Here is a 25,464-nt window from a genome sequence, read left to right on the forward strand (position 1 = left end):
TTCAATTTTGAATAAAAAAATGTATTTTTTTATCGAATTTTGACATTTTTTATACATTTCGTGCTGTATTGCACGAAATGAAACACTGCATTTCATGCAATATAACATGAAAAGCCTTTTTTTCATAAATTTATTTTATTTTGTGTAAATTTACACGAAACGCAAGCTTGTATTTCGTGTAAATTTATACGAAATAAAACAAATTTATGAAAAAAAAAAGGCATTTCGTGTTATATTGCACGAAATGCAGTATTTCATTTCGTGCAATACAACACGAAATGCATAAAAAACATAAATTTATGGTTTCGTGTATCGTGAAAAAAACACTATTTCGTGCTTCTTTGCGCGAAATGCCTTCATCCATTTCGTGTTAGGGAATACGAAATGTTCATGCACGAAATATAGTTGAGAAAGAGTTTGAGAGGATTGTGGTTTTTTACTTTGAAAATTACAAATGAAATAAAATCGCATTCCAAGGTGGTAAAATATGTTCTATGAATAACATTTCAGTTTATATTTCTCCCAAAATAAGGACTTCTTTTATCTTTCTTTTCATTCTTTAGTAAAATTCCAAAATAATAATTTTACAGTTTAATTTCCAATATAAATAAAATAAATCTACAGCTAAAAATAAACAATAATTTAATAATTAAAAAAAAAAAAACAAAGCAGCTCAAAATCAACCAATCAGAACTTGGCGCAATGGGAAGCCAAACCCGTTTCCCGATCCACCACCACCACCTCCGCCGCGCCGCACTCCAGAACATCCTGCCCTAGCTTCGCTCCGGCGGCCTTCAACCCCTTCAACGACACTGCCTGATTGAACAAATTCAACGCCGGCAGCTTCCCCACCGGCGGCAATTTCCCATTCGGCAACAAATCCCTAAAATCCCTCCCCAACAGCGGCACCTCGAAATCCGATTTATCGTGCTTCACGACATTGTCCTTGGCGCTAATGTGCGCGCCGGGCTCCATATGATTCGTCGAAAAGCTCGCCTGATTTGGGAAATTAGGGTACAGACTCACGTAACCCCTCAAATACATCATATCAATCAGAAACTTCTTCCACGAAGCCTGCCACCCGTTCGTCCTCGATTTCGGAATCTGCACCGGATTCTGCTTCGCATCCTCCGTAAACCTAGTGTTCATATACACGTAGAATTCCCTCCATTGTTTGGGGAAGAACACCGCACCCCAGCTACAGGGCAATTGGTGCAGATAGGGCGTGTTTGGGTGTATCCCTTTGAAGAACTCCGTCGCATTCCACTTCGGCCTCTCCTTCACCACCTCAACCAAACGCGGCGTGTACAGAGAAATCGAGGCTAGTTCGGGTAATTGTACTTGTGGATCGTAGTGGTAGGATAAAAGAGCGTTCTTTATCCATAGGTAGTAGTATGGGGAGACTTCGATATCGTCCTCGAGTAGGAGGCCGAAGTTGTCGTCCGACGAAGGGTACCAGCTCTCGCTTACGGCCCGGATCAATCCGCCCTGGATGATCCTGCGGCGGAGGATCTTCGGGCCGTGGACCCACTCGAACGAGTTTGCGAGCTTTAGTGTGGCCTCGTCGACTTTGCTGTCCATGTTGAAGGTGATTGCCACCTCGTCGCCCAAGTAGTAGGCGTTTGATAGGGACTTTAGGAGGCGCGTGAGGGAATTGACACGGTTTTGCGTGATGATGCTTATTGATAGCCTCATTCGATTCCAATCTGCGTTTTTTTTTCGAACGAAAAATTAAGGTTAGGAGTTGAAATCAAGAAAATGTACCGAAAGGGTGGAAATCGGACGGTTCAAATATGAATTGACACTTTCGGGAAAAATACATGTTTTTTTTTTCAGGTAGCAAAAAACTAATTCCAATTCCATTCCGAAAAATTTCAAAAAATTGGAACCTGGAAATTGGAATGGAGAAAATCTTGTTCCAAAACATAATCATATTATAATATTGTAAGTGTATTTTTCGGGGAAAAATCGAATTTCAAAAATATGTTCGGAAATTGGAATGAAAAAAATAAATTCGGAACATTTAGAATTCGGAATGAAAAAATATTGTTCCAAAACAAAAAAACATTTTGATCAAAATTGGCGGAATTCAAAAATCCCGTTCTAATCTCCACTTTTAATTATGTGTAGTCGTAGTAATAGTAGAAATAACAAGTATGTGTTAAGTTCTTACTAGGCAACGCCGTCGGTCGAAGATCGGCCATCCAAAGTGCCTTCGGCACCGTAGATCTCGGCAAAAGCACCAAAGTCGAGCCGTTCAAATTCGTTTCAGCAGCCATTTTCAACGCCTTCTTGACATTCGTTTCGATATCAGAAACCGCAATAACCACACTCGGATTATGAATCTTGATCAACCCTTTCATGCTAGCATACACACCTTGAAAAACGGGAACCTCCGAGTCGGAAACCGCAGCGGATATCGCACCAATCCCGAGATCAAAAATCTTGAACCGTCTCTCCTTGCACACCGACTTAGGCCACTTCAAAGCCACCGCCGCCTCCTCGCAGGGGCAGAAACCACCGCCCGAGACGACTATGTAGGCCTTCTTCCCCACGGTGGTTCGGAATTTTTCGAGGAGGGGCGAAAGGGTCTTTACCTCTTCGATGGAGTGTGCGTAGAAAAGGGCGTCGATCTTTTGAGGGTTCATAGCCGCCCACTGAGTTATATACCCGTTGGAGAGCGCTTTCCACCATTGATCGTCTCGTACTTGGACAATATCCTTAAAGATCACAGTTGTTTCTGCCACATAAGCCAACCTATGCTCGCTGTCTCCCCATGTCTCTTTATCCTTCGGATCCACAGGCAAAACGAACGAACCCGCATTTCTATACTTTTGTAGCTGATAACTGCATTTGCTTTCATGTGTTAATTTATTTTTATTTTTTATATTTTGTCACAAAAGTGTGAAGAAATATTAATTAAATTTACCTCAAGTGCAGATCTTCCCCCGTCATGAAAGTGAAAGGCGTCTCGATGAAGAGGGTCTTCACTAGCTCGGCGGAGAGAAACCACGAGCTCGATAAAAAGTCAACCTGCACGACTCGGTCAAGAGTGATGTCGTAAGCAGGGTCGGGCAAATAAAGGCCAGCCTCCTTCGAACGGAACTTTCTATAGCTCGGGAAAGTGAAGTCCTTCTGCCGGAAGGGCAAAATCCTTCCGATGCTACCTAGTACGGAGTTCTTGTACTTTTCCGTACCCGCCACGTGGGACAAGATCTGCAGCATCTTCGTACCGGGTATCATGTCGTCGTCTAGGATGTAGACAAGATCTGCTTCCGTCTGTAGTGCCATTTGGAATCTACCGTAGTACTTGAAATCGTAGCTCGAGCTTATGAAACTTATTTTGGAGTTGTTGTAGCTCTCGACTATTCTCTTTAGAGATTGCTCGTTCGGGCTTCCGAATGAAAGTACCCAAACGTGGTGGAAAGGGAGCGTTTGGTGGAGTAGGGAGTCGATTTGGGCGCATAGTGTCTTTCTCTTGAAATGGTTTAGAATTACGGTGACTTTCGGAATCTTGTTGTTCGAATTATCCCATTTGGATTTCATCGACATTAGCTCGGAGAGGGTTTCGGTGCCGATTTTCGCCTTTTGAAAATCGAGCACTTGTTGGTAGAGTTCGGTTTTCAACTTGATCATGACCGCGTCCGTGGATTTCTTCTGCACGAAATCGATCTTTTCTTGCTCGCAAACTTGCGACGGGATTAGGGAATATTCTTTGACGAGGGCGTTGGATTCTTGATAATGATTGATGACGTGCGGGGTGAGCGTGAATTGCTTCCATATACGGGTGGCCCACGAAAAGTCCGGTTTGCCCCTGAGGTCGACCGAGGGGCTCATGAAGTAGAGGAGGAAAGTGGCGTAAACGGCGAACGCGAATTGGAGGCAAGTTAGAACGGTGACGAGGCGCGATGAGGTGGCCACCTTCGGTGAAGCTCTCGTACTCGGCTTCGTTTTGCCTCCCATGTAATCGCTTAGCATCCCTTCCAAATACTCTCCACTCGATCTTATGCTTTGGTTTCTTGATAAGCCCATCTCACAAAATTGCAGCAATCTTTCTGTATTGGAGAGAACAACGAGAAAAACGAGGATTCAAGATTCGATTAATTACAATGAAGCTCGATTAGTGATGTATATATACACATAAGAGAAGTGTGTGTGTGTGTGTGTGTGAAGAAAGTAATAAATTGTGTTGGAGGAAACCATGAAAAATGCAGAGGTTCACATGGGGTTAGCCCTAATAAACGAAAAAGCGCGGTGCTTTCGCCGGGAAACGAGGCGTATTAATTACACCCTAATTGCATGTTTTGGCATTTGAGATGAAAATATGTTGCTATATTGCATGAACTTGCTTAATTGTGTTCATGATCAACATTAAATAAAGTTAACTAACTAATTGTACTTTTACTTTGTTTAATCAAATATTAATTAATGATTCTTGAAATTCTTGAGCTGAGAATCCCAGGTAATGCGCTTAGAAAATAAGTGCTTAAGTTAAGCATTGAATCTCAGAAAGTTTGAACTACAAGTCAGATGCTTCTCTTCAGATCAACTCAAAGCAATTGATTAAATTAAATTAAATAATTAAAAAAAAAATTAAAAGATCGTGTACCGTAAAAATTCGATGGGGGTTCGGAGGGGCGGCCGACGTTGAGGCCTTTTCTTGTAGAGCAAATTAAGCGGAAAGAAAAGCTGAAAGTTAGAAGCTAAAAGCTGATCAGCAGAAGAACATGCAGCTTATGGAATTCATAAGCCACGTAGGGGGGGTTGTGTGCATTTGATTTATGAGTAGAATATTGAATGAAAGTTTTTTAAGTAAGAAGCAGCTTATTTGTAGGAAGAAGAATATGGTGGGGTTGACTTTTGGTAGGTGTCTACGTGTACTAGAATAATTTCATGAATAATAATAATAATGTAGCAAGCTTTAATTTGTTGTTATTGGCTTTTTGCCAAACTTATTGAAGTTTTTATTTGGGATATTTTATTTTATTTTTTTATTTTTAGTTTTATTTTAGTACTCGTCAGCTTGCATATTGGATAATTCAAATTTGTGTGGCTCTTGATTTTGAAGGAAATAAGCTGGAAGCTGGACCACTTGCTTATAGATTTTCTTGATTTTTTATTATCTTCAGCTTTTGGCTTGTTATTTTATTTTAGGTTTTTTTTTTTTTTCAAGTTTTAATTTTGCTGGGATATTTATTGGTAGAGAGTAGAGAGAAGAGAGTATTTGGAAGACAATATCCAAATTTTGGAGAATGTTAATAAATAAAGAGAAGTTTTAATTCTCTTAATTAGTACATTATTATTGTTATTTAAAATAAATAAATAAAATAAAAAATAAATGAGGGATCAGGAAAAGCATCTTTTTTTAATTAATTGCTCTTAATTAATTAACATTAATAAAAGTTGGGAATGGTCGGTTGAAATAGTATTGAGAGTCAAACAACGTAGATCAATGTCAACAAACTAATAATTAGATCTTACTAATTAAAAAAAATAATAAAAAAAAATATATATAATTAACATAATTTATATATATATTAAAAATTAAAATAGCATACAAAAAACAAAAAACAAGAGAGTCGATCACATGCTGACAAAATTGTCAACTCTCCATTCTTTTCAAACCGTGTTAATTTCACAGTTTTCTCCATTGGTTCTCTTTTCTTTGCATTCCCATTATGCAAAAAAATAATAATAATAATAATAATAATATAATTTATTTTTTAAAGGTGTTAATTTTATTCCTTTTGGTTAATTTAAATTGAAAAAACCACTAATCTTGATTAATTTTTTTTAATAATTCTGACAAATAATTGGGAGGTAATTAAAGACTCACATGGCGCGCGGTGCATGCGATTGGATCTCGTTCCCGCGAACATGCGGCGCCAAATTATTGTTCATTGCCACGTAATTAATTACTTAGATCCTTGATTACATCAAACAATATTTATAATTAATTAATTAATCCAAATAATAATTAACAATAGTTTTTTTCTTGGTGGTCAAAAACTCAATACATTGTCAAGAAGTCAACATTTTGGAATTAAATAATTAATTAATTATCCACAGCCAAAAGTGCCAAACGCACTCCCCTTATTCAGAGGCGGCACTTCAAACTTAGACCCTTAATTTTGAAATTATGTCAACTTAAACTATATATAATCACATGACTAATTAATTTCCAAGTTCTTATCTAATATCTTAATATTTAATTTATTAAATTTGTACTTACTCAATCCCGCTACAAAAGTTGAATTCTGCAATTATACGCTCTTAAAGCTGCCTCGTTTGGTTACCTATATATCAAATTAAGTTAAATTAGATGAAAGTATATTATTTTCCAATAACTAACTAATTATCTAGTTAGTACCATGCTAGATTCCTAAGATTATATTTTGTATTAAATATGTTAAATTTTGATATTATACGGGTTTGCCAATAAAACATGTTATTCTTACTTAACAAAATTATTAGGGCGTATTTTTAAGGATAAATTAGTGTGTTTATTATTTAATTATCCCCACAAAATTAATTTAGAGGGTGAGAGATGCTACTAGTACTAATTACTACTATTTTAATGAATTTAACAAATTAATTAATTTAATGCAAGATCGAGTATAGAAAATGTTTCAATCCAATACAAATTAATCCGATATAGATAAACGAACGATGTCTGAAAATATTACTAGTATATGGCTAACAAAGAACGACTAAAATAATGAGTTTTTTTCTTTTGAAATTTCTTTTGAAAAAAGTGATCTAATTAAAAAAGGTTATATTCAAATTAAGATTATGTAGAGCGATAATAGAAATTAATTAGCACGAGTGGGGAATGATTAGACATCATGAACTTATGATATATCAATTTACTTTATGCACGACGGAATTAATTTTGAGGGCGAGAGGTGCTACTAATTACTATTATTTTAATGAATTTAATAAATTAATTAATTTAATGCAAGATCGAATATAAGAAATTGTCTTAATCCAATACAAATTAATCCAATATAAATAAACGAACGACGTCTGAAAATATTATTAGTATATGGCTAACAAAGAGCGACTAAAATAATGAGTTTTTTTCTTTTGAAATTTCTTTTGAAAAAAGTGATCTAATTAAAAAAGGTTATATTCAAATTAAGGTTACCTAGAGCGATAATAGATATTAATTAGCATGAGTGGGGAACAATTAGACATAATGAACTTATGCAGACATCATTTTACTTTATGGATAACAAAATTAATTATACTTTATGTGTCTTAATAGCTTATTTGTACTCCTAAAATAAGAATCAATATTCATTAGTTTATTCAAGTTTCTTTTTATAAATATTTATGAAGTCTATTTGCTATAAATATTATACGTCGTGGGAGCAAGTGAACCAGCAAATCATCCTGCTAATTTTGAAAGTTTTCCATATTTCTAGTTATTTTATTTTCATACTTTTCAAAAAATATTTCGGGGCACTGCCCCCGAATCCCTTTAATCTTTTAGTCCATTATTTTTATGAATGTTATTTATATATTTTTTAGTATATTTAATTTCTAACAACCTTGAATAAAAAAATTGATTTGTTAAATAGGGGGCCCTATTTTGAGTTGTTCTTTAAATCTCGCCTAGGGCCCCAAATTCTCAGGAACGCGCCTGCGAGAGGTGCTACTAATTACTACTATTTTAATGAATTTAACAAATTAATTAATTTAATGCAAGATCGAATATAAGAAATTGTCTCAATCTAATACAAATTAATTCGATAAAGATAAACGAACGACGTCTGAAAATATTATTAGTATATGACTAACAAAGAACGACTAAAATAATGAGTTTTTTGCTTTTGAAATTTCTTTCGAAAAAAGTGATCTAATTAAAAAAGGTTGTGTTCAAATTAAGGTTAGTAGAGCGATTAATAGAGATTAATTAGCATGAGTTGGGAATGATTAGACATCATGAACTTATGATATATCATTTTACTTTATGCATGACAAAATTAACCACACGTGCACATTCGATAATTCACAATCTTAAATTACTTTGAAAAATAACTTAATTAAGTATGTAAATTAGTGACGTCATAAATTTCCTCAATGAAGAATCTCATTTTTCTTTATGCATGTTATACGAGTCAAACTATGTAGTATTGCAAAATTTATTATTTAATAATCTTTTGCCGACATTGTTATTAGAAATAAAATCTACCATCTAATATATATAATAATATAATGATTAAAAAGTAATGGTAAATAATTTTAAATTAGTGTAAATGTAATACATGATATATATATATATATATATATATATATATATATATATATATATATATATATATATATATATATATATATATACTAGTTAATTACGGGTAGCATATATTATTCATTTTTTATATATATAATTCAAGTACAATTAAATCTCTATAAATTAATACAGTCGGCATTAATAAAATTTTAAAAAATATTAAATCATCGACCTAGTAATTTAATAAATTTTTACTGAGTCGAGACGAGAGAATTTATTATATAAGCGAGATCATTAACCTATCAAGATTCTACTGTATTTGAGTTTTCTCACTACATTCTAGTGGCACACAATTTTCTTCATGATTCGTCCTTCAAGTAAATTAAATTTACATATGTATATTTTACTACTACACCATGCTCATACAGTAGAACATCAATAAATTAACAATTCCGCTCAAATAATAAATTTATCGTAATCCCAACCTACTGAAAATGCATAAATTATTAGTTAGATAGTTTAATATTTCACTGAATTAATAGAATTTTGTTTTTATAGTCACGACTGTATTAATTTATAAAGTTTTAGTAGTATTATTATATTTTAATTAATTGGTCAACTCTAAGAATCGGGTCTTTAATTTAATTAGATGTCAATTTTGAATAATACCTAAATAGACTTTCTCGATGCATTTTCACATGGTTTGGAATTTTGGATCATTCTATATGAATAATAATTCAATGTCACGTTACTATATTACTGTAGACTTATGGGCCATACATTACCAGATTTTGTCTGCTTATTTGCGATAATTTCAGCCTAAATTGACGGTTTAGGAATTTTCTGGTGGGCCTGAAGACAAAAAAGAATCAATTTATTAATCATTTATTTATTTCTACTTGTAGACTCTTATTAATTATATATTATTGGTAAGTGATGTTTTTTAGTTAAAATTAAAAAATATATATATATATTGGAACAAAATTGATAGTGACTAGAGTTCTATTTAAGTTTACAATTTACACGGTTGAAGGTGACACGCGTACATTAATGATATTTGTAATTATAATTTATAAATCATACTAAAATTTGTATATTATTATATAGTGCATGTTACAAATTAATCATATACACATGTTAAAAATACTACAAGACTTTTATTTAAAGTTGTGCTCACATTCGGTAATACCGTACCGGAATTTCGAAAACCGAAATTTCAATATTCCATGTATCGAATCGAGCTATTCGGTTCGATACGGTTTTTGATCGAATTAATTCGATTTTTTCGATTCGCTACTAGTAAAATCAAAAATATATTTTAATATTTAAAAAATAAAGAAATAAAGAAACATATTTAAACTAAGTAATACTTGAATTTGACATTCAAATTTCAATAACCGACCGTCAAAAGAAAAGGTGATTATCAATGGAAATAAGTATACGGGACATCTATACCGTATATTGTACTAAATACGGGACTTCCAAAAAATAATTACCGAACACCGAACTGAATTTCAATTCGGTATTTGGCACGTACCGAATTTGTGATTCGATTTAGATCCGAACGGTTTATCGGCTGAGTGAACACCCATATATATATACCATTAGTGATATAATTAATGAATATAAAATTAATATAATTCGTAAAATAAAATGATATACGAACTTTAAAATATAAAAAAAAAAATGTTTCAATATCTAAGAGTTGACTTTGGGGTGATCTTATAGAAAGAAAGTCAAGGAAGAAAACAAAAGCCGGCTTCAAGTGGAAGTTTGGGCCTAACTAATCACACCAAAAAAGCCTTTCATCTATCAATTGGGCCACTTCCTTTCTATTCATTCGAAATAAGGATATAAAATTTATTATTAATAAAATTACATTAAAAAAATATTATATTTGAACTCATCGTAATATTATATTAATAAAAAATAAAATCAAATAAATTACATGTTTTCACGTATGTGGGCACATCCAAAAAAATGGATTGATCCAACTTTTACAAGCAATTTTGTTGTGCCCACCAAAAATGAAACTTTAGGTCAACGATATTTAGGTTTGCCAAAAAGTCAACGTTTCTCAAGTACATATATACATGTACTTGAACGTTGTTTTACTTGTAAAGTTGAAGATCTTCATCACTACCATAAAATCTCAACTTGCATTTCAATGTCTTGTTCTTTTCAACAATTCTAGGACCACCATTTTATTTTTAAAAAGAGTCAAAATTAAGGTATTGGATCGTTGACTATATTGGGTGGATATACATATATATGCTTATTGAATTATCATCAAAAAGCAAATTGATAGAGAAATTTAATATGTCATGGTGAGTCATTCTATTCTAACACATCCTATATTGAGAAATAATGGAGGAGTGGATAAGCTAAAAGTATTGGATAGGGACGATGTGATTATGAGTTAACTGAGTCGAGTTCGAGCATAAAGAGAATCGGTTGTCGATTATCGAAATTTTTATTTTAAGGTCTTCCGTAAAAGCTAAAGGGATTATAAATTTCGATTCTATATGATTTCTTTTCCACCAAAGAAATGAAATGTCAACTTTGGAAGACTTGTGTAGTAGACTTATGTTAATTATATGGGTAAATTATCATTACCGATATGAGGTATGGTCAAATTATAAAAAAATTCCTATTGTTTGCATAATTATATTTACCCCTCCCCTCTCAATTATGAATTTTCTTATACATCCACTCTTATGGTATTAAATTCAATATAATCTTTTCGATTCCGTAGAATGTTTTCTAGTTTGTAATCGTTTTGTGTAAAAATACAGTTTCTAATGCACCAAAATCTGATATATACAAGCCCAAAAACACATCTTATGATCGATCATCTTGCTTCAAAATGTGGAACTCGAATGGGATAAAACGGGTACAAAAGTGATAATATTCCACATAATCTAAAAGATTCCACTAAATTTAAAACATCAAGCGTGGACGTTTAAGAAGATTTACTGTTGAAGGGTAGTTGTAATTACCCAAACAGAAGGGGCGTTTTCGTAATTTGACAATACCTAAGGGGCTGGCTGTAATTTACCCTAACTATAAAGTACGCTTTTAGCACATTCTCCGAATAATAAAGAATCGCTGATTACAATTTTCTATAGCAAATAATGCAAAGACAGTTTGGTAGTAAAACCAACCAATTGGGCTTTGTCCTTCATTAACTCTATATATCATACAGTTCTATATATATATTTTACAACACAATCCAACACACATAGTTACCAAATAAATAATAAAAAAATCATTCATTCTCTACGGCCGAAAAATCCGGCTCGGCCGGCTTCTGCAACGGCCGCCCGGCCCCACCGGAATCCAAACCACCACTCTTGAGAGCCCCTCTCTTACTTGCCGCCAATCTCGCCGCATAAACACCAAATCCCGAACCACCACCACCGGCACCCGCAGCTCCACCCTTCTCCACCACCGCCGCCGCTCCCTCCGCTCCTCCATCCGGCGAGCCCCCATTCTCGCCCGCCACTAGCCTCTCCAACGCCCGCAACTCGTTCAAATCCTTCCTTTTCTTGTACCTCCTCCACGCCGCTTGAATAAAACAAACCGCCCAAGCCCGCCATTGGTGCGAATAGAATCGGAACTTATGCCTCAATTGCTTACTATGGAGCCTCCTAAACTGCGCCGCCACGAATTTCAAATCTTCCGCCCTCAAAGCAAAAGCCTCCACCTCGGAGACGGCGTTGACCGTACGGGTGGACGAGGGGAGGATGACGCTCGGACGCGGGTCGAGGGCCCACGTCAGAAGCTCCTCCCCACAGAACTCGCCGGGCCCCACACGGCACGAGTTGAAGAAACCCGTGCGGCCCCCGTTAGTGGTGTACGAATCAAGATTCCCTCGGATTATGAATAGCATCTCGTTCACCGGATCCCCCTCTCGCATTAGGCACGTGCCTTGTGTGCATAATGCCGGCTTTAGCCTCTCGCATATCGCGTCCAACATTCTCTCGTCCATTTGATCGAACAACGGGACCTATTTTTTTTTTTTAATATAATTATTTAAAAAAAAAACGAATCATTATAATTATCAATTTTCCCGGCAAAATGAAAGAATTTTACCCCCAAATCCCTAAGTAGAGCAAATTCGATATCAAAATTTCCCTATTTCTTAACGTGATTGGAATTTCGAAATGAAAGAATTTGATGACTAACCCGTCGAACAAGATCGTAACACAGGTGGCGTTTAATGTCTCGACGGAGATCTAAAGGAAGTCCTCTGAGAAGAACTTCTTCGTCGACACCTCTTGTGGCAACCCATTTATATTGATCGTATTTCCGAACGGATTGCCGTAACTCTTGGGGTAGTTGCCTGTGATGCATCCACTGTTCGGTATCTGTTCTTCTGATTCTCCATTCTTCTAATCTAACCGTGGTTGACTGAAGGTATGTCTGGAAAAAAACGAACGAACATTTACGAGTTTTGTAAGAATTTAAAAAGTGCAATAAAGAGACTTACTTGCATGTTCCCTATAAGTAAGGCAAACAGAACTAGCCCGAAAGTTGCAATGATTATCGCGAAGCATATTTCTCCGATGTATGTGCTTGTCGCAAGATTTTGGCCCAAAGAACTGCATAATCATAAACCCATTAGGGGTGGGAATCGGACAAATCGGATCAGAATAAGCACTTTCGAAAAAATTCAAATTTTTTTTCAAAGATGGGAAATTAATCCCAATCCTTTTCCAAAAGATAATCGAAAAATGGGAAATAGCAATCTCGGAAATTGGAATAAAAAAACCTGCTACAAAATCGGGAAATTGCGGACGGAGTCAACGGAATTCAGACATTCCATTTTTTTTGGTTAATATAATAGAAGAATAGAATAATAATATCAATGTTATAACTGTAATTTTTCAGGAATTTTATTTTTCAGAATTTTCGGAAAATAAAATCGGATCGGGGAATCAAAATCTAATATGTATTCCAATTCAGTTCAAAAAAATTGGAAAAATAGAAAATCGGAAATTGCAAAATTTGGAATGTAAAAATATTGTTCCAAAAATCGGAAAATTTTCAGATCAGAATCGGTGGAATTCGGAACTTTTACGAATAATAAACTATATATATACCTGAGATTCTTTAAACCCCACCACAGACAATAGAAGTACTTGTTGAAAAACTCCGCGGAAGTGACATCAGCGGAAACAGCATCTCCGTAAATACCAAACGGATAAAGGGCATTATCGGGATTGCACTGTTCCGTAACGTTGCTCGACAAAAACCAGGCATTTCTCCTACTTTCCGAAACACTACGACAATCGAAGTAATTGTACTGACAAGATTTACTCTCGAGATTACACGCATGTCTCCAACAAGCTTCTTGCCTCTCGATCGAGAGTAGATACCAAGATGCCCCTAAAATCTTGAATTTAAAAATAAAATAAATTATATAATAGCATTTCAAATATTTTGTAAACAATTCACTCGAAATAAAAAAAAAAAAAAAAAAAAAAGCATTTCATATACTTACATGGCTCGCTAACATGTAAAGCATTAAATTATACGCAGCACCGGCCCACGCAGTTTCCGTAACCACACCAGTCGACTTGACAATTTGCGACGAAAGCGGAAATATAAGGAATAATCTCGGAATATACTGGAATATTATAATGAATCTCAGCACATTTTTCGTGTTCGTCATTGTCGATCCACTCAAGCTAGGAATAACTACCCAAATCAACACCTACAAAAAAAAAAAAAAAATCAAGTTTTTATATTATATCAAAATAATAAAAAAAAAAGAACGGGATTTTTTTTATTCGACAAACCTGAGGAAGAGGAAGGGCAGAAATAGCATCGATCCAAAAATATCTCCTAAGATACCTCGATGCAATTTTCGAGGAGTCGATTACGAGCTCTCCTCTGCCGAAAACTCGAGAAGAAGGCGCCACGTAGGCGGTGCGAAATCGAATGTAAATTTGAATTGTGTAGAATACATCGGCTATTGATCTTATGATTGTCAGGACAACCTCTAGAGTGAATCCAATGTTTATGCAATAATTGTCGTTTACCGATGGTAAATAAAAGAATAGAGGGTCGACGAATAACGACACTAGACAAGCTACTAAGAAAATCTTGTTCCATCTCCGAATTGTGTGCCCACGAGGATCGAGTATCTTTTTCTTGACTCTTTCGTAATCCTCCGAGAATACTCGGGAAAGAACTTTGGCTTTCAACGATTGTTTTCCGTTGATTTTGTACTCCACTTTAATCGGGTTATTATCGACCTTGGGTATTGGATATTTCGGAAATTCAATATCGTCGTGGAATCTGCGAAAAATCAACGATCAAACTTTACGAACAAGAAAATTAAATATACATGTAAAAAATGAAATTAAACGAAGGGCTGAATTTTCCGACATTCGAACAAGACGACATACCTTACGGATCTTGAATTAGTGTAATCCATGGCAATGGATTAAAAAGAAGTTGTTGATGTTGGTACATATAGATTGTTTCGTCTGTCGGAAAAAAATCGAAAAAAACGAGAACTACGATTAATACGAGGCCTAAAGCATGGAGAAAACGACAGACGACGAATTCATAGCCACCAGAAAAAATAATTAAATAAGAGAGAACAAGCTTTGCTTTTCGAGCAAAGAGAGAATCATGTGAAGAAACAAACTAACAGCCATTTTCAACTTTGTAGGAGTATCAAATACTCTGTTTCGTTTGTTTTCAGACCAACAAAAAAGTCAGGTCAAGCGCGTGACTAATTCTATGATTTTATTTATTTATTTTTTATTTTCTCTACAAAAATTTAATTGTCAATTTTTTCAAAAGGGGTCATGTTCTTGGTTGAAGAAGAACCAGTCAAAAATCACGATTGATATACATACAGTTATTACAGTAAACAAAATCAAGACAGCGCAGAAAAAGAAAACCCTAATCAGATTATGATTTACTAAATCCCAGAAAAAAAAAAACAAGAACAATTAATCAAGAGAGAGAAAATACTTACAAGCATTCTGCACATGAAGAATCCTTCTGATCAAAATGAGAACCGAATTAAACAACTAATATTTAGAGAAACCCTCCAAAAAGAAGAAAACAAAAACAAAAAAAAAAAAAAAAAAGAAGGGAAAAATTTAATAAATATGTATATGAATTAAGGGGTGGTTAATTACAATAAAGATTCAATCTTTTCCATTGTTAATGCCACCCCAGAAGTTCATCAGTTTCTTTCTTTCTGAATGAGACAACAGAATAAATATGGGAGTAATTAATTATTGAAGAAAATTTATGACGGCATCTATATGTGTGTGTATATGTGTGTATCCATCTGTATGTGAGTGGGTGTAGTGTGTGAGAGAGAGAAAAGATCATCACACAATTCGTACAGCCTAGAGAAGGTTCACAAATGGGGTGGAAGCAGAGAAAGCTGTGTTTAATAATTAATTAAAATAATAAAATTGTCCAATTTAGTATAATTATTTATGACTACACATTGGGTTTTCTGTAAAGATCCAAGGAGTTGACTTAATTTGACTTTACACCAATGGTATCCTGCCACGTGTTACTTGGTCTTCATTTAATATTTTTTAATTTGGGTTTGTCACTCTCGGCCGCGAATATCTTGTTGTTAGAACATCAGTTTTAATCATACGTTCGTGATTTTTGACAATTTTTAGGTTGAATTTGGCAAACATTCAAAACTAATTTTGCAGATCTTTGAATTAGCTTTCGAATCAAATGTGAATAAAAAAAAATAATATGAATAAATAAACACTACCTATAATTTTGATGTTTTGAGTTATCTAAAATTTAAAATGTAACTCATTCATGCATAATTGTGTCACCCTAAATCTAGTCCACCTGATTCAAGCTGTATTGAAAAGCTAACTCATTAAGCTACAATTTTTGTGTTTTGAATTTTGCCAAAATCAGATTCCAAAATGGTTAAAATCACGTTCGAAGTCAAAACGATAATAATAAAATTGAGACGACATTTAACATTTCAGATCGCTTATTTATCCATGCCTTAAACAAAATTTGACTTGAAAAGGAGGACGAAATAGCAAATAACATATAGTGCTTTATCTAATAGGAGTTAGGACAATGGACTTATAGTCAAGTTTGAAAAAACTCATCATCAAATTCAATATGGAATAAAATTTATACCACTTTGACCAATATTATTGAATATTTTTCAACACTTGGGGATTTATTCTTCCCCTAGTCTAGCAATACAATTTAGTAGTTATATAAGTTAATGAATACATTATATTAAGTTTTTTGTCTTTTGTTATAAATTAATTAATTCTCTAATTTAAAATATTCCTAAGTGGTGATGCTATCACCCATAGACATTATCAATTGTTTTGGTGACATCATATATTACTAATTTAATAGATAGGTTAAACTAAGCATCTCACATAGATCTTCCACAATAAAGTCAAATCTTGCAATATTTGGCATAAAATAGGGACATCCACTTGTATATTACCTTTATTCTAGAAGATTACATTTTTTCAAAAAAAAAAAAAAAAAAGAAGATTAAATTAAAAAAATGTACACCAAATTGCACTTTGCCCCTGTAAATTTTCAATTTTCGCACTTCATCTCTTCAAATTTTATTTTAGTTGCACTTGGCCCCAAATCACAATTTTGGCAGTACTTTTCACATGAAATTGCCCCAAAATAAATTGTACCTACTATGGTCCCAAAATCGTGAGAACCCTCAGTTAGTATCGATGGTTATCCGTCTCTAAATCTACACAAATGCCCTTCAATTGGACGGATTCATGGCAATTCCGGTGAAAACTACGCCTGAATTATGATTTCAGGCAAAGGGCAAGTGAAACAAAATTTTGAGAGGGTGAAAGTGCAAAAAATAAAATTTCTAAGGGGCGAAATGCATTTTGTCCAAAGATGTATACGCAAGTAGTATTTTCCAAATTTGAGGCCAATATATTATTTATAGATATTTAGTTTGACCAAATTAGATGTAGCACTGCATTTGACGGTGGGACAAATCCGTAATTTCAGATGCAGATGGTCGGCAGCAAAGGGCAACCAGATGGTCTCTATTTAAAACCCTGTACCCTAACGGACCAACACGGAATATGCCCACCGTCAACTATTCAATGCATCTCTCTCTCTCTCTTTCTCTCTCTCTCTCTCTCCCTCTCTCTCTCTCTCTCTCCAACAAACATTTTTGTCTGTACTCTATCCAGTTATTCCAGTCCATTACGTCTACAAAATTAATTCTACATTAAAACTCTAATCAAAATCTTTCAATCAAATTGAACACACACACACACACACACACACAAACACATATATATGAAGTACAAACTTTCCTAGTAAGCTTTGATAGACCTGCTACTTTATCCGTTATCGGAATAGGCGGCACATCAAAAACTCAAAGATGTCAATCGATCACTACTATTACAGAATATAAATCAACGTTTAAATGAGGATAATCGACAGAGATGACTACATTTCAACGAAAAGAAAGGGTCCGGATATTAAGAAGCAAAATTGATGTCAAAAACAGATTTTTTTACCAATAATTTCAGCAGCTGTATAACACGTAGCCTAATCCTGTGTAATGGAAGCAGCTTCTTTCAGACACGACCTCATTATCTTCCCTAGTTTGGAACAAGCATCAATACATAACTGCATTGCCTGCGTAAAAGATCAAATCCCAATATTTGTATTTGTATAAGATGAAAAAACAACAAGAAGCAAATGGCAACGAGCAATTTTAGTGGGAATAAAGATCTAATCCATAAATGCATATTTTGATTCTAGATTTCAGCCCGAATAGGGTTCTCAATATGCTCAGTTGTTTTAGTACGCAGACACGTATTTAAACAAACTAAAAAAAAGTTAGTGATTAGGATTTTGAATACCTCGTTTATCTTTGGTGTCGACCACTCTCCTGTGACAGTCATCTGAGTAACCTCGTTACGTGACGGCATGCAAGTAATCATTAGACTTCCGTCTTGGTAGCTTTCTTCTTCTGATAAAGGGTCGATCAGAAGATTCTTCCCAAGACACGACTGTGCATGAATATAGCAGCATGAATACATGTGGCATTTCATTTGAAAGTATCCCCATAAAAAAATTGAAAACATGACATCATTAATGATGTTTACAATAAGTTTAAAAGTTGTCAAGCAGTCGGGATGCCACTAGTTGCATAAGCATTGGATGTCCAAACTCCAACACATTTTAAACAATTTCCGAGAAAACCTTAACAAGAAAATGATTTTACTTTCCTTTTTCACCGTTTTACTTACAATTTGCGTTGAACCAATCAGAGCTTTGAGAGTATTTAGAGAAGTTCATTCTTTAATTTGTTGTGTGCACATTTAAGAATAGCTACAAAATTTCGCACTCTATTTCATGTACTGGAAGGAACTGGACACATGAAAGTCCATGAAAATAAAAGAATAAAAACGTGATACGTACCACAGAAACAGAGGTAACCATGTCATATAACATGATCCCAGCATCTGCTAGAGCAAGACTGGCACATGTTGTAATTACTGGGAGATCACCTGCATCGATAATAAATTGTTCTTATTAGTATAGGAAACATTAGAGAATACATCTCTTAATAGATATATAATTTTCAACAATTAGCTTGCTGCAGTAAAAAAATGGAAAAAAAGAATAAAGTATCTAAATGGACCACGATCCGATTGTCTTATACTACTCCTAGACCTTCGTTCATCTACCCTGTACTACTTCAGCAGTCCAGCCACCTACCTATTAGCTGGTATTAGTCGACTTCGACAGTAATTTCATTGTTTCGGTAATAATAAGTGTATTAACTACACTTTTCGCAATTGTACTTCGTTGATTTTTTAATGAAGATTCTATCAAATAATTTAAAAGCAATCTACTTCATCCCTTAGAAGTTAAAAAAAATCGTGACTATGTTTTGCCATATATTACTTGCTTACAAATCAATAACGCAATTTTTTTTTCAAACATAAGTTTAATACTGTACTTACTTCCTCCAGATTCCAATACCAAAGCAAAAACATCAACAGTTGTCTTGGGGAAAGATTTAAGTATTATGGCACCCTCCAAAGCTTTGTGGAGCATTGAGGAAATATCCTTAGTTTCTGGCGTCTGAATAATAAGTAGAATTAAGTTTCAGATACATAACAATATTATAGTTATAGGGTAAGAAAAAGAAAAGAGGAGATAGAACAGAATCAATAAAGGAGATGAATTATTAAAAAAAAAATCAATAAAGAAGATGAATTAAAAAAAAAAAAAAGAATCAATAAAGAAGATGATTCACCTGACCACGAACATGAGTAGCAAAAGTTGCGTAACTGACATTACAATTCAACCGCCCGGAGTTACTATACATCATTGCTTTCTTACTTTCCCTAGGACCAAATCTGAACGGCATAACCCAATTGAAAACATCAGCACACACCATTTTGTAGCAAATAATATCTGGAAGGAATTTGAACGTGACAAGATCTAGAACACCTTGGTTTGTTGTTTCTTACAATAAGTTAATGTGGAATGGTGCTATAGCAACTCGGTAACTTTTAAACATTGTATTTAAAAAAGTATGCACTACTTACACAGATACAATGACCTTGGTATTTCCGAATTCCGCATATGCAGACCCTGAAGCAGAATTTACGGCCCCAGTCCTTAGAACTGCAAGATTTAAAAAAAAAAAAATTAACAATCGATTTCATAAGAGTGTCATGTCAACCATAGTACTCTCTAAATGGACTATAAACTCAAGCTCGTCCCACCTAAATAATATGCAATTAGTTTAACGATATTAGGGATATAGAATTTCGACATAATTAATTATTAAGGGCCATTTCCATGTGCTTAGAAATCCACTCTTCCGCGAAAACATGGAACAATCGGCACTGTTTTCTATCGGCATAGTTATGTTTAATAAGTATGACTAACTAATGATTCCTCAAATCAAATAAAAACAACTGCTAGGAAAGTTAACACATTACATGAAACTTAGTATACGATTATTATACATAGCGCCAGCAGTTATACATATAACCAACAAACAAAACCAAAATCGATAACCAATCAGGACCAACAAAATTGCACAGTACAATTCTTCAGTCCACAATTTCATACGCGGAGTTCATTAGATCAAATACGGCACCATTCAATCAACTCAATAGCATACATATCATACAAAAAAATTGCAAAAATTAAAAAATAAAAAAATGGAAAACTCACATGCAGGGCGGCACTGATGGAGGGTGCGGCCGTCGGGTCGGACCCAATTGGAATCGGCAAGTACGGGAGGCCTCTTCTTCTTCTGACCAGAGAGGGACGGCGAGTATGTCGCCGGCGTCGAGCCTGATTTTCCGGCCATCCGTCTATTCCTTTATCAATTTATGCGTGTGGGCGGGGTGAGGGCGGAGAAGTGGAGAGAGGTGGCTGTGACTGGGGTTTAGCGTTTCTGCGAGGTTTTGAATTAGGACGCCATGAGAGGGTTTTAAGTTTTCACAACTTTTCAAATGAACCCTCTAACTTTAGGGGAATATGAAATATAACCCTTTTATTTTTATGCAAATAGGAAATATAACTTTTATTTTAATTTAGGGGCATTTTAGGCAATGTTGGCCCATTTTCAAAAAAAAAATCAGCCCGTTTGACAAAGAGTGTTACTATTTACAGCGGGGCTTTTACTGAAATTGGCTTATTTGCGGCGGTACCTTTTTCATTTTAATTTTTTCAACTTTCAATTTCTCTCTCCTATTCCCAAACACTCTCTAGAAATTCGAATTTCGTAAAAAATTTCGACATTCAAACCGTACAAACGAGGCTCGATTCCGGTAAGTTTTCGATTTCCTACTACTTTTAATTATTTTTATTTCCAATTTAGGTAAAAACACATGTTTAGGATTAGATCTAGCAAAATTTCGGAAAAAACAAAAAAAAAATTTTACGGCACCCGTGTTCTGGAGCATGGAAACTCGAAGAACATTCAAGTTCCCGTGCTCTGCAGAACGGAGAATTCAAGAATTTAGAACTCTCCGTTCTGCAGAGCACGGAAACTTGAATGTTCTTCGAGTTTCCGTGCTCCAGAACACGGGACCTTTACATTCTCGTGCTCTATAAAACGGGAGCTTCAAACTGTTTTTTAAATTTTAATTTTCCGAAATAAATTAAAAAAAAAAAAATTATTTAAAGTTCCCGTCTTGAAGAACACGGGAACTTGAAGATTTTTTAGTTTCCCGTGTTCTGGAGGACGGGGACTTCAAAGATTCTTCAAGTTCCCGTGTTCAGCTGAACGGTAAACTCAATTTTTTTTTTTTTTGATATTATTTTATTTAATTAGTTTTTTTATCTTTTACAGATGGCACGTCAGGACAAGGGGAAAGGGCTTATGGGCTTCTTCGAGTTCGGATAAAGTTTCGAAGATTAAATTTCGGTATGGCGGGGAAGCCGCGGCGGAAGCGGAGCGCATTCGTATGACTGCATCTCACCGTCGTAGGAGAGTTATGGAGCGACACTGATTTACCCGTCGTGGACGAGATTCCCCACATAGATCATAGTTCTAGATCTATGACGGGTAGCATTCGATCTTTAGGGGCAGATTCTCGTATCCCCTACGAGGGACACGAGGAGGAGCAGGACCATGTTGGGAGCGATTTTGATGATGTTCCCGTCCCGGCTGCGCGCGCACGAAAGTCTCGGTACGAGTTCGACACTTTTAGTGGCCCACTTGTGTTACATGGTCCGGCTCCAGGAGGACCGACTGATTGGAGGATGATTCCTAGTTTCAAGAGTCATATTGCCTACTACATTTGGGCAGGACATGTAAGTTTAAATATATTTATTTTTATATATTTTAAATATATTTATTTTAATATACTTTTTCTAATTAAATTAGAAATTCTACAGGAGCGCAACGTCGGACGATGTGAGTCAAGGATTACTGCGCTTAATGATTTTAAGAAACATGAGTTGAAGCAACTCATGGCTCCTTACGGGCAGGATGAGTTAGAGCTACTGGAGACATCTGGCCTAGACTCACTCGAGTACTTCAACATAAAAAATGTAGACAAGGGACTCATGGGGGCATTTATAGAGAGGTGGCAGCCGGAAACGAACAGTTTCCACATGCCTTGGGGTGAGATGACGATCACCCTACATGATGTCCATTTGATTTTGGGGTTGCGTGTTGACGGTCTAGCAGTGTACGGTGATTCTGTTGACGAGAGGCCTATGTGTGAGTTGTTGCTAGCTGAGGTTCTTGATTTGGACATGGTCGAGGCGCATGCCAAGCTCGGCAATATTGGGATAAAATGGTCGGAGTTTGTGGAGCGTGTGCGCAGTCGGTCCCGAACTTGTCGGCAGAAGGTGGTAGGATATTTGACGTTTTTGATCGGTATGGCTTTGTTCCCCGACCGGAGTGTAGACAGGTTCAAGCCAACGTGGATGAGATATTCTTCCGATCTCGAGCACGTCGGCGAGTATGCTTGGGGTGCAGCTGTCTTGGCTCATTTATACCGACAGTTTGGGCTTGGCTAGTAGGGCTCACGTGAAGGGGTTACAGGGTTGCACGTTACTGCTCCAGGTATTTAAGTAGTATTTTAATATAATATATTATACTCAATAGATTATGTTAATAATGTAGTATTAATTAGTATAAGTTAGATACTTATATACTTATATAATCTAGTTTAATAATATATTAATTGAATATAATATACTATAATTTAATATAATATATTATTATAATTAGTATAAGTATATAATATAGTCTAATAGTACATTTATTTAATATAATGTATTGTAATTTAATATAATATTAATCTAATATAGTCTCGTTTATTTGTAGTGCTGGATTTATGAGTACTTTCGCCCTTTTCGAGCACCTATTAATTCGGATTATAAGGAGATGCAGCCTCGTTTCCTGAAATGGAAACCACGCAAGGGTATTTCAGACTTGTTCTCGGTCCGAAGGATGCTTGATGATATGCAGGCCGATCAGGTATGTATTTTGATTGTTGAATTTATTTATTATTAGTTATTATGTAAATTTAATTTTTATTACGTTAATCTAATTTTCCAGATTGACTGGATGCCTTACGGTCCGCACGTACATAGACGCGTTCCGCGTACATTATATTATGGGTGCATACAGTTTATGGAGATTATCGAGCCATATTTACCGGATCGCGTCCTTCGGCAGTTTATCTTTAGACAGACCATACCGCAGTGCTACATTCAGTCCAGAGAGCCGTGCCTACGTGGTCCGCTTGGAGGGCAGACATACCAGGTACGGTATGATCCTCCAGGCGAGGAGTGGATGGACCTGGCTGCCAGCTCAATTACGTTGGACGGTAGGACATTAGCCTGGCCGCCGTCTGAGACTGCCACTCGGTACATGGAGTGGTACGTTCCTCGTACTCATCAGTACGTCATCAACCGGGATCCAGCGCCACAAGGACCACCGCCAGTCGTACGCCCCCCTCCTATTCAACCGGACTTCTATGACATTGTGCGTATCATCCATCCGCACATGCACGAGATACCCCAGCATCTACGTGTGCAGTTACAGCCTCGTGTGGAGCCACACGCACGTTTTCTAGGTTTATCCCCCACTAGAGATTCCGACGACGACGACTTTATGGAGATGCCACCACCGCGTCGGCGACCGGGTGGGACGAGTGGCACTTCGAGGAGGTCTAGGGGTAGACAGTAGACGATCGTTATATTTATTTGACATTTATTTGTTTTTTGTGACATTTGGCTATGTTTTGTATTTGTTTGACATTTATTTGTTTTTTGTGACATTTGGCTATGTTTTGTACTTGCTTTACTGTTTTCAGTTATTTTTGTTTGACTATTATTTATGTTATTTTTGTTTCGGGTTTAATTTCAAATACATACCAACTAAAATAAAATAATACAAGGTTCAAATACATACCAACTAAAATAAAATAATACAAGGTTCTAATACATTCCAACTAAAATAAAATAATACAAGGTCCAAATACATACCAACTAAAATAATATAATACAAGGTCCAAATACATACCAACTAAAATAAAATGCCTATCCCAACCTAGATAAACGACGCCACATGTATAGGCGCTCTTCGAACATTTCCGACAAGTGGACAAGATTTGCGGCTCTAACAGGTCGCCACTGTGGAGTGATAGGTGGTAGATGACAATTAACCGGTAACTGGATAAGGACAAAATGGTTTCCTGACAACACCATATGGATCATATGGGATAATTCACCCGGACCAACTAGAGGTAAGTAGGTTATACTTCCGACAACGGCGTATAAGACCAAAGTCGCATTGTATTTAGTCGCTATCGACATTCCCATATCCGGAAATGACATCCATTTGTCCCGACTGCACGGTCCTTCTTGCCAATCGCATCTTGTAATCCATCGGATGACTTCATCTTGACCATTTTGCGATGCGTACGTACCAAATCGCTCGTACATATCGGCAATCAAATCTCTCCTTACACGACTCCATCTGTGCTGATCTCGGAACACTGCTTCTGCAACACATCTGTACCCACAATTTCTATCTGCTTTAACATTAACATACGACACAATAGATCCTGCCACAAAACCTGGGATGTAAGATCTGAAATTGAGCTCATCGCCCGGTTCCTTTCGAGGCATCGGATTACTCTTCTGTTTAGCAGTATATTCATCACTTGATCTACCACTCCCTCGACCCCGCCCTCGTCCACGACCAGAACCGGGATCGGTTACTTTCGATGGTGGGCTTCTGGTAGAAGTACTTTTTCGACCCTTAGAACCTGCAGACGATTTACCATTTTCTTCATCAGTAGACGACTTCCGCGGGAATGGTGGGTACTCCCAACCGGATTATCTCTCTTCGGTTTATCCTTTGGCCTTCCTTTCGGTATAACATATGCAGACTCTGCCAAGTGGATGGTGTCTGGATGAAAAGTGCTATTCATGTATAGTGCTATAATCTTTTTCTAACACTTCCGTGGCTAGTCTGATTATTCGGTCTCTCATATTTGTTTCACGATCCATCTGTGCTTCAGGTATTTCTGGTTCTTCAACGTGCATGGTACTCCAAAATGGATGTAGATCCATAGATATAAATGTATCACGTTGCTGGATTTTCAACGCAATTCGGCATGCACATGGAAGTGCATGAGTAACCCACAAAACGTGATCACAAAGAGATGGGTCTTGAAACCCCGGTTTTTTGAGCTCAT

The 25,464-nt window shown here is 35.8% G+C and overlaps 4 protein-coding genes across 6 annotated transcripts; 1 reads left to right on the top strand and 3 right to left on the bottom strand.

The window, feature by feature from the left end:
• Positions 1–510: 510 nt before the first annotated feature.
• Positions 511–5,005, bottom strand: LOC105949154 (uncharacterized). 2 transcript variants are annotated; one of them, XM_088817221.1, is made up of 4 exons: positions 4,610–5,005; positions 2,930–4,055; positions 2,174–2,847; positions 511–1,706 (listed from the first exon to the last, which is right to left on the bottom strand). In XM_088817221.1, exons 2-4 carry the CDS (start codon positions 4,030–4,032, stop codon positions 688–690), a joined length of 2,796 nt encoding a protein of 931 aa, XP_088673347.1. In that variant the 5' UTR covers positions 4,033–4,055; positions 4,610–5,005; the 3' UTR covers positions 511–687. The 2 variants fall into 2 exon arrangements, with proteins under 2 accessions (XP_088673347.1, XP_088673348.1); XM_088817222.1 differs by lacking the exon at positions 4,610–5,005 and adding an exon at positions 4,201–4,347.
• Positions 5,006–11,382: 6,377 nt separating this feature from the next.
• Positions 11,383–15,700, bottom strand: CNGC15 (cyclic nucleotide-gated channel 15). Of its 2 annotated transcripts, XM_088817212.1 has the most exons (9): positions 15,400–15,610; positions 15,234–15,259; positions 14,653–14,733; positions 14,041–14,542; positions 13,743–13,955; positions 13,342–13,634; positions 12,729–12,840; positions 12,425–12,661; positions 11,383–12,245 (listed from the first exon to the last, which is right to left on the bottom strand). In XM_088817212.1, the coding sequence occupies exons 3-9, from the start codon at positions 14,679–14,681 to the stop codon at positions 11,505–11,507; spliced, it is 2,127 nt and encodes a 708-aa protein (XP_088673338.1). In that variant the 5' UTR covers positions 14,682–14,733; positions 15,234–15,259; positions 15,400–15,610; the 3' UTR covers positions 11,383–11,504. The 2 variants fall into 2 exon arrangements, with proteins under 2 accessions (XP_088673338.1, XP_012827885.1); XM_012972431.2 differs by having other exon boundaries at positions 15,234–15,700.
• Positions 15,701–17,558: 1,858 nt separating this feature from the next.
• Positions 17,559–20,768, bottom strand: RRP41L (3'-5'-exoribonuclease family protein). Its single transcript, XM_012972503.2, has 7 exons — positions 20,468–20,768; positions 19,831–19,909; positions 19,536–19,638; positions 19,240–19,360; positions 18,692–18,780; positions 18,130–18,279; positions 17,559–17,902 (listed from the first exon to the last, which is right to left on the bottom strand). Exons 1-7 carry the CDS (start codon positions 20,604–20,606, stop codon positions 17,813–17,815), a joined length of 771 nt encoding a protein of 256 aa, XP_012827957.2. The 5' UTR covers positions 20,607–20,768; the 3' UTR covers positions 17,559–17,812.
• A 1,373-nt stretch (positions 20,769–22,141) lies between these two features.
• On the top strand, positions 22,142–24,656 carry LOC105948995 (protein MAINTENANCE OF MERISTEMS-like). The gene is made up of 3 exons (XM_012972260.2): positions 22,142–22,817; positions 23,082–23,234; positions 23,316–24,656. Exons 1-3 carry the CDS (start codon positions 22,716–22,718, stop codon positions 23,946–23,948), a joined length of 888 nt encoding a protein of 295 aa, XP_012827714.2. The 5' UTR covers positions 22,142–22,715; the 3' UTR covers positions 23,949–24,656.
• Positions 24,657–25,464: the final 808 nt, after the last annotated feature.

The sequence above is a fragment of the Erythranthe guttata genome, chromosome 4 (assembly GCF_056151865.1).
Source record: "Erythranthe guttata isolate IM_541 chromosome 4, IM_541, whole genome shotgun sequence".
Classification (NCBI taxonomy): domain Eukaryota; kingdom Viridiplantae; phylum Streptophyta; class Magnoliopsida; order Lamiales; family Phrymaceae; genus Erythranthe; species Erythranthe guttata.

Coding starts and splice junctions, on each gene's coding strand:
- CNGC15 (XM_012972431.2), bottom strand. CDS start 14,681: ATGGATTACACTAATTCAAGATCCGTAAG. Junction 13,635..13,742: donor TTTACATGTTAGCGAGCCAT/GTAAGTATATGA, acceptor TTTAAATTCAAG/ATTTTAGGGGCATCTTGGTA. Junction 12,246..12,424: donor GTTACGATCTTGTTCGACGG/GTTAGTCATCAA, acceptor AAAAAAAAATAG/GTCCCGTTGTTCGATCAAAT.
- LOC105948995 (XM_012972260.2), top strand. CDS start 22,716: ATGCTTGGGGTGCAGCTGTCTTGGCTCATTTATACCGACAGTTTGGGC. Junction 22,818..23,081: donor GTTGCACGTTACTGCTCCAG/GTATTTAAGTAG, acceptor GTTTATTTGTAG/TGCTGGATTTATGAGTACTT. Junction 23,235..23,315: donor ATGATATGCAGGCCGATCAG/GTATGTATTTTG, acceptor CTAATTTTCCAG/ATTGACTGGATGCCTTACGG.
- LOC105949154 (XM_088817221.1), bottom strand. CDS start 4,032: ATGGGCTTATCAAGAAACCAAAGCATAAGATCGAGTGGAGAGTATTTG. Junction 2,848..2,929: donor GGGGAAGATCTGCACTTGAG/GTAAATTTAATT, acceptor AAGCAAATGCAG/TTATCAGCTACAAAAGTATA. Junction 1,707..2,173: donor TCGACCGACGGCGTTGCCTA/GTAAGAACTTAA, acceptor AAAAAAACGCAG/ATTGGAATCGAATGAGGCTA.
- RRP41L (XM_012972503.2), bottom strand. CDS start 20,606: ATGGCCGGAAAATCAGGCTCGACGCCGGCGACATACTCGCCGTCCCTC. Junction 19,910..20,467: donor CCATCAGTGCCGCCCTGCAT/GTGAGTTTTCCA, acceptor TAAATCTTGCAG/TTCTAAGGACTGGGGCCGTA. Junction 17,903..18,129: donor CGACACCAAAGATAAACGAG/GTATTCAAAATC, acceptor TCTTTTACGCAG/GCAATGCAGTTATGTATTGA.